The sequence below is a fragment of the Convolutriloba macropyga genome, chromosome 10 (assembly GCF_964194025.1).
Source record: "Convolutriloba macropyga chromosome 10, txConMacr16.3, whole genome shotgun sequence".
Classification (NCBI taxonomy): domain Eukaryota; kingdom Metazoa; phylum Xenacoelomorpha; order Acoela; family Convolutidae; genus Convolutriloba; species Convolutriloba macropyga.
This window is the reverse complement of record NC_134477.1, coordinates 47026224-47039191: the sequence shown is the minus strand read 5'-3', so window position 1 is coordinate 47039191 and position 12968 is coordinate 47026224. Positions and strand designations below refer to the sequence as shown.

At 34.1% G+C, this 12968-nt stretch overlaps 1 protein-coding gene across 3 annotated transcripts in view; it reads right to left on the bottom strand.

Annotated features, from left to right (window-relative positions):
• Nucleotides 1-10715, bottom strand: part of LOC142348173 (chymotrypsin-like protease CTRL-1) — a 36546-nt gene extending 25831 nt beyond the window's left edge. For 2 of the 3 annotated variants that reach the window (XM_075399406.1, XM_075399407.1), the window contains exons 1-2: nucleotides 10446-10715; nucleotides 9895-10030 (exon numbers count right to left, since the gene is read on the bottom strand). In XM_075399406.1, coding sequence (XP_075255521.1) covers nucleotides 9895-10030; nucleotides 10446-10586 — 277 coding nt within the window. In that variant the 5' untranslated portion in view covers nucleotides 10587-10715. Of the gene's footprint in view, nucleotides 1-9894; nucleotides 10031-10445 lie in introns of those variants that run through there. The other variant, XM_075399408.1, reaches the window with a different exon arrangement.
• Nucleotides 10716-12968: the final 2253 nt, after the last annotated feature.

Here is a 12968-nt window from a genome sequence, read left to right as displayed (position 1 = left end):
AAGACCCACTCTAATTAATAACGACTTGATAATCAGCCGCAAAGGAGCTGGGAGTTAGTTGCTCGATAAAAGTAACAAAAAGTAAAAACGTCGAACGTGGTAGCAAAGAGAGACTAAACAGGGAGCCAGGCGACCGGTAAAAGAAGGCAGGATGCACGACAGAAGAAAGAGCGGGAAACCAGAAGTCATAAAGAAAATATCGTTCGAACTAACTATACACGACGGAACGGACGGGATGAAGACGTAGGGCGAACAGGGCACGAGGTTACGGAATGTGAAACGGACGGGGAAAACGCTGGGTGAAGGGCGAACGACGGAAAAAAAGAAAACGGATAGAACAACAAACGACAAAACTGAAAACCAAACGCACAGACCGGAAACGTTGGATAGTATTTCATGATAAAAAATGAAAATGGACGGACCATTCGGTGATGTCAAGCAAGCAGACTTCGAGGAAACGAGAATCTGGGATCAACCGGCTGGGAAACGAGAGTGCAACAATCGGAGAGGCAGGAAGAACTACGGTAGCAGACTGCAGCTGCTAACTCAAACAAACTAGCTAGTAGTAACTCCAGAGCAAAGTTAGTTAACGCCACATCAATAAAAAGACCCAAACAATCAACCAGCAAACTGTATGAAAACAGTGTCCAACCAATTTACTCCAAAACAATCTAAGTCACACCCAAGAGTGCAACAGGATCAAACCAACCAGCAATCATAAAATTATCAAACAACAGAGTTTTGAATTCTTTCACCTGTATTTTCTTAGTCTATTTAGTTTTACTCAAGCAACAAGTCTTTGAAATAACAATTTCGAGATATTGGTCGAATTTTAATGCCTTTGTTAAAGTTTTTCCGATTTGGGTCAGTTTTTTGCCAAGTCGTGATAATTGGACTGTGATCATAAAAATTGTGCGGTTGTATGTTTTGATGAGCGGACATTTAGTGTTCAGTAATGATTAACTAAATTTTTTTGCAAATTGCATCCAAGTTGACCAAAAATTTTTATAATTGGACAATGCAATGTATTACTCTATTTTTTCAGTTTGTTCTTAATTTGGGCTAATTTATTTCTATACAACCTATTTAAACCAATTTCTCGTGAAAATCCTTCAATTCTCATTCTTCAAAATTTTCTAATTCGATGTCTTTTGTTGCAAAAAATTTTAATTATGAGCGTTAATGGTGACCAGGAAACACAAGAAAGCCACTTCATTATAACAATTTTTAAGACATGGGTTTTTACTATCTAAACACAAAGTTTTTGCCGACTTTTCTGCAATGCGAATTAGAGTTTTGTCTCAGTTCTGTCTTACAATTCTGTTGTCTCTGTTAATGTACTGCTGTAATGCAGAATTTGTCAATTTTTACTCGGTTGTTTGACATAAACTTCCTTGTCTTTTCAGCCCCTGAAAAATTTGCTTCGTCTACCTTCAATCAAGTGCAGGTCTTCTATGTAAAAAGGGCCAAGACAACGGCTAAGGCTTATGTATGGCTACAAACCAAGTCTAGATACAGATTTATATGAAAAAAGACATTTCTCAACCAAAATGCTTTATGAAAAGACCATACTTGACTCATTTTGAGCGATGAAAAGATTTTAGCTGGACTTAAGGACATTCTGGACTTGAGTTTGACTCAGAGTTTTTACGAAAGACTCTAGTTGGACCCAATATTTTAAAAATGACATTTATTCGACCCAAAATTTGGACTGGATTCAGCTCTCATCGCAACACAACGTTTGCAAACAAAGTCGAATTCAAACCTCTTCATGGGTCCATCATGGTCTTTTCATATGTCATGTTCATTAGTCAGTTCATAACTCTTCTCATGTTTTTTGCCATTAAATTTTTAAGTGCAATACTGCACATAAAGTAGTCAGCAATATGCTCCTTCATCTTGTACCATTCAGAAGAACCTCGAACCCCTAAAAAACCTGCAGTATTTTCAAAAACACGATAGTTCATTTTTTTTGGAACGGAAAACAAACTGAACAACGCCGACATTTTGTCGTGGCTGATTGCACTAGGACCAATACACTTAAGCTAGCTGGTTTCATTGAATCAGTTAATGTGTTAGTATACTCAAGCTGTCACTCTTTATCTGAAGATTTGACAAAATTCTCAAGGCTTTTGGCAGTTTTCCAACTGTTTGTTAAGTTGGACAGCTCTGGTGCAAAGCTATTTAGTCGTGCTCCGGTTCTCCTTCTGTATGTACAGAAGCAGAAAAAAACTTCGTATTCTAAAAAGACTTATGAAAAGACAAATGGTGGACCCATAAACACACCCTAACTTGACTTTGCAGTTTATGAAATGACTAATGGTGGACCCATGAAAAGACCTCGGCTGTACTTTCTTTGTTATAAAAAGACTTCAGCTCGACCCATGGAAAAATATTAGATCGGCCTTAGCTCGGAAGCTCGACCGTGGTGTTAGCGCAGTTTTAACTTGGAAGCTCGACTGTGTAATTATAGTCAATATTGCCCCATCCCCAGTAGACTTTTAAAGTCTTTTCATAAGTAGAGGTCGAGGTCTGGGAATTCACTGCAGTATACAGAGCGCAATTGTCATCATACACTCCGGCAGCAGGTTACAAACTTCGTAAACCAATTTTAAAAAATCACGCGCGGAGTGAACGAAAAGTAATCAGAAACCTTTAATTAAATGGTATTTGCCGCTCGCTTCTCTATAGTAAACGCTGTGGTTGCTTTTGGTACGTTTTGAGTAGCTTTTCACGACCCTTTGTTTTGTAATTGCTCTTTTTTATTTATACTGCTATTCAAGACTCCACAATTAACACTAGGATAGTTAATAGTGGTAGAAGTTTTCCGCAAGAGATAAATGCAAAAAAGATTTTTGCAGGTTAATTGAACAGACAATTCTATTGAAATTTAACAACAGATCGCTATAGAACTAAAACATACTTTGTTCTAGCAAAAATAGAGTCCTCTTTTCAATACGCTTATCAGAATAATTAGGCTTAGAAGCCAAAAGAACTCCACTAAGGGCGCGGTAACATGATCAAAATGTTAACCACTCTTTCGTAATCGGAATTCAGCAATTTTTAAACGATCATCATTGCAAGCAACATCTTCAATATTAGTGATAGCGTAAAGTGAGATTTGGGCGGCAACATTTTTTCGATGCCATTGGTCTGTTATCAGCGTCACAATTGGTTTGTAATCAGTCAAAGATTGTCTAGAAAACCCCAAAAAATTAAACCGGAAACTACATTATCTTATACATATCGTGGTATTATTTACCTAAAGTAAAGTTAAACAACCTTTTTCGGATCTTTTTACGTTTATAAGATTGTATTTTATGCCTATTGTAAATACTCGATTGTTATTGACTCTGAAAAGTAAAGTGTATTGCTGGCGCTAGAGAAACCGTAACAAAAGCAGACGTAAGAAAATTAAGAAAATTTACTGCTGGCCAATCATAAATAAGAATAGTGTTTTCTGATTGGCTGATTGCTTGACAAAATCTCCATGTTCTGAAATAGGATATGCGTGTTAAAGGTAAAATTGCTCAGAAATCGCATTCTGTCGAATTCGAATATTCATACTTTTTGGGGAAAATGGTCTCACGTTCGGTTGTGATAGATTCAAATCAAGTCCCACGGGCCACTGGCGCATGAAAATGGCAGATGCGGTAGAAATTATGATCTAACATTAAGCTGTGTTCAATTTAGGCTAATTGAACGCACAAAAGTTGATTGTTTTCAATTTCTTAGCCAATAACATTCGCTAAATTTTCTACTTTTTGATACGTCTATTTGCAAAGACGTCACCTGTATTGGTATATCTCGCTCATTTTTCTTAATTAGTGACAGTTACAGTATTCGTATTTTGATAAGAATGATGGAACTTCATAGTTTTCATAAGATTTAAGAATCTCCGCAACCGTCATTCATGTAAAACTCTTGTAACATAGGCATCCATCTGGAAAAAATTTATCTTACTAATACTGACTTGAATCAAACTTCTACAAATCAATCAGTTCTGGGTTTTGTTCCCCTTAACCAGGTGGCAATGTGTATTAAAACCTATATTAAAGCAAATTGCATGGTACTGATGATTTGGTTTTGAATGAGGTTCAACTGTAATATTCTCTGATTAACCTGAACCAAAACCGTCTGAAGTACTTTTAATTATGTAATTTTATTTTGCTCATTTCTTTTCAAAAGGACGCTAAGTACAGATAAATTAATTTTTTGTTTATGTTTTGATTCTCCTTATTCTGAATGGTTCATGAGATTGAATTAGGCATAATTAAGAATTCAAAATAACAGCTATACACAGAAGTTATCATGTTAAAGAAATCATGATTGTTATCTATAATGAACCGTTCTTGGTGATATTAAACAAAAAAAAACAAAAAACTGATGACAAAAATTTTTTAAGTATGTTTTTCGAAGTAACCAAAACTTGTAAAACGCTAATTTTTGCCTGCTAAAGCTGTTTTGAAGCACCGAACGAAAAAGCACATTTGCCTATTTTTGCATCATCAGTTGTTTATATTGCTTACATATATCTTGATTGCTATTTTATGCCATATTGAATTTAATTGATGATTTTCTGACGAAACAGAGATATCTTGATCCAACAAACACTAAGTTACAAGTTTCAAGGAATCTTTCAATGTGTAGCTTGTTATGGATCTTTTTAGCGCTGCAAAAGGCTGAATATACAGCTAGAAGAATCTAATTTTATGTTAAAATCGACTTTTTTAGTTTTCATGGGTTTTTTTGTGAAATCAAATTTTGAACTTTAGAATATGATGTTCACAATTATACTTACAGGCTAAAAAATTTGTATATAAAAACCGTTCAGGGGTACTTTATTAGTGACAATTATTATTAATTTTTTTCTGAGCTAAAAAGATGCTGAGTGAACACATCGCCCAAAACAAAACAAAGTTAAACATTAGGTTTGCCAACTTTTGGTTGTACAATCGATGTTTGCCATCATTAAGAACAACAATTAAAGCTACAGGCAGAAAATATCTATCTGCAACGACGACTTTTTGCGCTAATTTTTGTGCCAATTTGATATTGATGTTTTCTGGCGAAAAAGATGCCAAGATCTACTTGATTGCATCATTGTTGATATTCTGGGTAGCTCTAATATGCAAATAATTAAAAGAATTGAAAAGAAACAAAAAAAATCTCAATTCCTTGTAACAAAACTGAATTGAAGAAGACACAGGCAGTTGAATTTCTTTGTACAATTGCTACAATTGTGTAACCATTGACTCTACTTTGTTCAAATGAAAAATTTCGTAGCCTAATTCATAGCCAAAATTTGTTTTTGCTGTCAAAATAAGTTAACAAATACGTTTAAACCCTCAAACAACAGCTTTTAATGTCGATTTTTTGTGCTGTTTTGTTATTGTTTTCTGCAGGAAAAATACGCTTAACAATGCCAGAAGAACTGACGGATAACCCTTTACATTCTACATTTCATAAACAAACTTTTGTTGCAGCCCTTCACCAGAAAGTTTTTTAATAAATAATAATTGATAAAAATTTTTTAATTGAATTGATAAAAATTTGACATTTTTTTCTATAAACACACATATATGTTATTTGAGGTAAATTTGAGCATTTTTATACGTTGGAAACTTGATTGAGCACTTTCATCTCTTTTAAATATCAATGAGACAATGATCTCTTTAATTAATGAATTCTCTCACAATCACTGTTTGAATTCTATTTTTCCTCTAATTTCTGACTACTATTCTGGAATGGGAGAGGATCTAACGTACCAGCATGCGCCACGGAACAATGACACTCTCTGCAAAAGTCTCTCATTTAGAGTTTCAACTTCAAAGAACATGGACTAATTGATATGCCAATACGCACAGAAAGAAACAGCTGTTTCAAATTTAACCTCAAAATGATAATAATGATAAATTAATTTTATGGTACCTTTGAAAAGCTCTTTTATACCGATTCTTTTATTTTCCCATACTCAAGGTTGCTGGATAAAACTGCTGAGATTGGGAAAAGTTCTCTTTGAGTTTGAGGATCGGTTGTTATAAAAAAAAAAAAATTTGAATTGTCACCTCGAGAGATTGTGCTGCAATTTTCCGAATAGACAAGGGTTAGACTTATAAGATCCGGAAAACTACGGCCAAGTAGAGTTCTATAACAGTGAATCTTGCCACCGTGTTCATAAAACTGGCAGACAAGCAGGTAATAAAAATCAATAAGATGAGATGAAAAAACTGCGCTATGGGATGGCTCGTTTTCGAAATTTTCTTTACGTTTAACAGGCAGCGGAAGCTTTTGAGGTAATTTTTCTTTTCTCTACATTGTTTATGATCTTTTTTGGGCAGAAAGATGCTCAACAACAATTTAGTAACTCACTCCTGGTCTATTATTTTTTCATTTTATAATTGCTATGTGAAATTAAGGAATGGCATCAGTAACAATGGATGAAATTAACGACGCAAGTATGGAGTGAAATGGCTTTGTAAAGAAAATGACTTTCATAACGCTACAAGTTCTATATATTCTTCAATGAGATTTTCAGATTAGTTTTTTACAAACAACTACTGAACAAGATATTCTTGGACAAAAATCAGAAGAAAAACATTCCAAAAATATTAAAAATTTCAAAATCCTAATTTCTAAACAAAACTGATTTTAACGCAGAATGCAATCAGTTGAATTATTATTTTTTATTTTTTAGTGCAACGCCGTTTTCTTCTGGTAGAAGTTGTTTTGTAGTCAGTTCTGAAGTATTGATTAAGAATGTCAAAGATAGCGGAAAATTATGTTTGATCCCGTTAACCGGTAGCACGAACGTTGGAGGAATATTTTGTGCCAAACAGTTTTTGAAAAAAGAGTCAAAACACAGCTAGATTAACTCAGAATTGATTAATAGCCATACCCAAGAGGAGTAAGTGATTTGCGCATGAGGGATTTTGAATCTTCAAAAAGTAAGTAGACATTTCAAGAAGAATTTGTATGAAATAATTTCCCTTGACCAAAAACTTTTTCCAAAGGATATGGAAGTAGTGTTCAAAATGACGGAAACAAGATTTTGGGACAGATAATTGTTTTCAAAAGTTTTTAAGCGACGAAATGGGTAAAATGGTATTGCTATCAAAGACAACTGACTCGAAGAAAACAGTAAAAAATTGAACAGCTGAAATTTTTTTTCTAAGTTGATAATATCGCGATGTTTCTCTTGAAATCCAATTGATAGCTATGTTTTTTGCATTCCTCATTATGTTGCAAAGCAAGTTTAAGAAAATGTTAGATGCGAGTTACCCTTAAATTTGATTATTATTTGAATTAGGCCTCTTTGTTTTTCGTTCGTTTTCTTACAAAAAGTGCTAAACACTTCTGGAACAACGCTGTGGTAATCACTTCGTTTATCTAACTTTTAAACTGATAGTTTGTCACACCCACAAGTCGAAATTTTTTTCCATCAATTGATAACAAATTGGCAACAATTTCCTCTAATCACGAACAGATATTTTGAAGAAACTTTCAGCGTTTTGACACATAAGAAATAAGACTAAACACAGTATTAGACTGCGCGTTTCCGACCTCAGATCTTACATAAATTTAATTTTCTAAGCCTGAATTGTACATTGTTTTGTATTTTCAGTGCAGATTTTCCAAAACTCTCCTTTTAATTTAAAGACTGTCTTACAAGATTTTTAATTGAAAATTGTGTTGCTCTTACAAAATTTTAACGCTTAGAGGGTACTTTGGGCGAAATAGGGTATACAAAATATTTTCCACAGGCAATCTTTCAAAATCTTACAAGTCGTTTTAGCGACTCATGTATATTCCTAGGTTCTTAGCATTGCACAGAAAAACTTGGAGATGCTTACAAGATCTGTTATACCTTACGAGAATAAAGTCTTTTTGTATAAGATTCTTTTCATCAGCTCTTCCAAATGATTTTATCTTAAAAGAATGTTGTGTGTCTTATAAGATTCGTATAGGATCTTGCAAGATAAGTTTATTCTTATAAGAATAGTGTCTGCCTTATAAGATTCTATTGTGATCATACAAGATCTGCTTTAATCTTAGCAGAATAATCTGTGTTCTATAAGATTTTTGTTAAGTCTTACAAGATATGGTTTTATCTTATAAAAAAATTGTGTGTCCTAAAAGATTCTATTATGATCATACAAGATCTGCTTTAATCTTAACAGAATAATGTCCCCAGTGATTATGGAATTTTTATCGTGATAAGATGCTGACTAAGAATTTTTATCGCGTAAAATCTTATCAGATCCTACACGATAAAATTCCCTCTTATCAGATCTTACACGATAAAAATTCTGGTAAGAGGAATTTTTATCGTGTAAGATCTGATTAGACATCTTATAAGATAAACATTCCTCTTATCAGAATTTTTATCGTGTAAGATCTGATAAGACATCTTATAAGATAAACATTCTTCTTATCAGAATTTTTATCGTGTAAGATCTGATAAGACATCTTATAAGATAAACATTCCCCTTACCAGAATTTTTTATCGTGTAAGATCTGATAAGACGGAATTTTTATCGTGTAAGATCTGATATGACATGTATCAATTTTTTCGATTTAATCGTATAACGTAGTCAAGGTCATATGAATCTAAAAAAATGGTCAGCTAACCAATTATGAAACAAAAAGAACTTGTTGATTCTGTTTTAGTGTGAGTCTTGACTGGGTACTATGGCTAAACTTAGCAGTCCAAGATAGTTTTGGTATTTGAAAAAAAAAAATCAGCCTTGTTTGATAATCACCGCTTCGGAGAAAGCCCCTGCCACTCAAATAATCTTTTTTACAATATCTTATAAGTCTTACAAGACAGTATAAGATATTTTTCTCTTTGTTGCTCTGACACTTAAGTGTTGCATGCTGTAGCTTTTCGGCTACAGCTTGAGAGCAACTCTGAATTGTCTTCAATATGAAGAATATACCATACTTCAGGAATTTATATAACACGAAATTTTTATCTTGTAAGATCTTATAAGAGGAATTTTTATCGTGTAAGATCTTATAAGAGGAATTTTTATCGTGTAAGATCTTATTAGAGGAATTTTTATCGTTTAAGATCTGATAAACGTCTTATCAGATCTGATAAGAAGATGCATCCCCTTACAGGCTATTAGCAAGATTGTTTTGTCAGACATTTGTCAGATCTTACACGATAAAAATTCCAAAATCACTGGGGGTGTGTTATAAGATTATTGTAAGGACTTACAAGATATATTTTAATCTTGTAAGAATAATGTGTGTCTTATAGGATCCTGATTAGACCTTACCAGTTGTTGCTATTCTTAGGAACTCTTATAAGATTAAAACATATCTTATGAGAATCTTATCAGATCTTACGAATTTTACAACTCTTATAAGATCTTATAGGTTCTGAGTAAATCTTGTAAGTCTCCAATGCAATCTTACAAGACTAAATTATTAACTTGCAAGGCCAGATAAGAATCTTATACGATTTGCAATGGTCAATGACTAGGGCCTAATTTAGCACAAAATAATGCAAGATCAACGCTGAATTCAAAGCCAAGTTTTGTAAGATCTACGCTAAAATCAACACAAAAATTTTACAAAAAAAACTAACTTTTTCGAACAATTAAATAAAATAAACGCTCAAAAAACACGCTTAAATGAACACTAAAACAATTAGGCTCTACGCTTAGAAACGCAAATTTATGTAAGATCAACGCTGAATTCAACGCAATATTATATAAACTCTACGCTAAAGACAACGCAAAGTTACGTAATTTACACAATCAAGCGTAGATCGTAAATAAAATCAACGCATTCACTACCAATCTGACATAATTTTGCGTTTCTAGCGTTGACGCATCGGCCCGGGCTAGTTTTTAACTATTGATCTGAAACGGGAAAGGGACTAACGTGGTATACCCGCATGAACGACGGGAATAACAACACACTCTGCAGAAGTAGCCACAAATCTCTCACTCAGAATTGAAGCTCCACAGAAATTGTTCTCATTGATCTGTAATCGTGCATAAAAGGACCTGACCGGGCTTAACAAACAGAAGCAATTCTTTCCATTTTAACCTCTAGTTAAAGATAATTCGGAACTTACAGTTATCAAAACAAATGATAAGACTTTTTTTTATCAATTCTTTTGTTCCCATCATTTACTGTGGCTGTACAAAGATACTGACATTGAGAAAACGTCCCGCATTAAAATAATAATGAACACGCTCACTATAGTATCGTAAAAAAGCAGATTAATTGGGCAATAAGCTGTTTACCTTAAGTTGAAAAATTCTGACACATTTCTCGAGAACATTCTGACGCTTTTCTCGAGAACTGCATAGCTTTGAAATGATTGAAATTCTATAAAAATGGAGACCGCAAGTTATCGTATCTCAAAAGCAGTTAAAAAATTGAAATACCGAAACATAAAGGAATAATTTGGAAAGAATCACATTCCTATTAATTCCACGAGTGATTAAAGCCGTAGTAGGAAGCTTTCTTTGTTTTTGCGTTCTCCCAAACTTTTCGAGGAATTTGACAGCTAATATAAAATCATTATTGAAAACTAAAACGACAAGAATCTGACAGACAAGGAACATAGTGGCCAATTAAAACACGAAGGCCGGTTTTGTTCTATTGTATCGCTGTCCTTCAATTGTTCTTTCTGTTTCTAAGATAAATTTAGGTAAACCAGTAATGATTAAGCTCAGAGCAAAGTTTAGCGTCCAGCAATTATATGAGCATGGACCCAATAACTCTTTAAACCATAATAAGTACAAGGCTAACTCCGCAAACAACATAACAACATCATAATAAACATCAACACTAAAAGGCTTTTAGTGCTGATGTTTATCATGATGTTGTTGGTATGATGTTTGCGGAGTTAGCCTCGTACTTTAAACACTTATTGGTGCCATGCTCATATTATTGCTTGACTCTAAACTTTGCTCTGCAGGAATAATTCTAAACATTGTGAAAGTAATATACTTACGTAATGAAAGTATATACTGGAGAATTTATAAGCTGTTTACTCTTTTTTCATCGATTGTTTAGTTTAGAAAGAATATCTCAAACAGATTTCATATTTTTTTAGGTTCACCAGAATCGATGAACGTTAACGGTGGTGAGCTGGCAGCCCGTACCGAACCCCCAGAGCGCATCAGGCCTGATTCAGAAAAAATCAGGCAAGGTCCCAGATCTGATTCAGAGTCTGATCATGTCAAATACAAGGCTGCTAAGAGAGCACTCCAGAGTTGATCTCTGAGGTTTCTATTGACAGAGAAAAATCGTCTTGGGTCTCTCTGCCAAGAGAAGGTACAAGTCTTGGGTCACACTGTGAAGAGTACAGCGAAGAATTGGTGGCTTCTTGGCAGGCAAGACGCAAGACTTGGGATTTCTATTGGTAGAAAGGATCCAAGACTTGAGTTTTTCTGGACAGGGTTAGAATGGTGCATTTTTCCAGGTTCATGGACACTTTTAATATAAGTTTGAGTACCCTATTGTTCAAATAGAGCACCAATTCTGATTATGAGTGCTATTAAAACTATGTTCGTGGCTCTTGGTAAGGGTAAGGTATGGTCACCTTTTCAAGGCCTAAGAGGTCCTAAAAATTACAAACTGTTTACCAAAAAAAATTCAGTGCTCACTGTTGAAGAGAAATGAAGAGCTATAGCTAAAAAAAATTACAATGTCAATCATTACAAATATACATAAAACAACATCCCAAAGAAAAAAAATTGAATAGGATATTAACGATATAGAGGGAACTTTGATTTGTAGTAACGCTCGATATGAACAACTCCTTGACTAGCTTTAAAAAAACAAATATTTTAAAAATACATTTTGTTTTTTCGGAAAATGGAAAACAATTAATTGAACCGACCGCAGATCAATTACACTAATCTTTTCTTTCTTTTATAAGCTTAGGGCTTTTATTTTGGGCTCTAACCATCAGTTGTGTAGGTGACACCGACTGCTTTATGTGTGAAACAGTCAAAAGTTTATTTGATCCACATAACCCGTAAATGTTTCGTTTTTCTTCTGAACTTCAATTAACAGCTAATCTTTTTTGAGACCTAATACATAAGCATAGGTCTTATTTAGAAATAAAACACTCAGTTTTTACATCTTTTATGGAGTTTTTTTAGTAAATCAGTGAACGTGAAGAGAAAAAACCGATTATAAGACTTGGCAGAGAAACCCAAGACTTGTATTTTCTCTGCCCAGAGGCTCACGAATTTCTATATTGAAGCTCACGAACTTCACTTGTAAGTGAATTTTTTTTTACAGAAACCGTGTAATTGTTCCAAATTTGTAAGAGAGTTGCCATCCTTAAATGAAAAACAACGGATCTTCATGATGTCAACCTTAACTCTGCTCAGAGAAACCCAAGACTTGGTTTCTGCGCAGCCCAGAAAGACCCAAGTCTTGACCTTTCTCTGCCCAGAAAAGTCTCAAGTCTTGGCTTCGCTACCCAAGTCTTGGCACATCTCTGCCAAGAATTGGCCTCTGGAAAATCTCTGAATCAGGCCTGATCGGCTCTTGGGTTCGGTACGGGAGAAGACGAATGCAATATAAAAGACGGTATTTTGCATATCCTTGTAATCAAAGCTGATATACCAGTCTCAAAAATGTCATTGAGAGATAAAAACTTATCACCCCTACCCGTGGTGAGGTGGAAGGAAAATGAACTAGTTGATCACAAAATATAAAAAAAAGAACAAAATATACCATGAATCGAGTTTGTACCCATTATTGCAACTAATATCTCGAAATATTTCGACAAACGGCGCAAACAGCACTCCTCATATAAGAAGCAAACAATTTTTTGTAAAAGGGGAATAATTTAATTTTAAGTTCCCATTCTTTTTTAAGATTTCCTAATTCTTTCAAAAAACTCTTACTTGAAAACGTATGGGTTAAAACGTTAAACCTACTGATATTCAAGGTTCGCAAACGTTTTCAAATATGAGACTTTATGG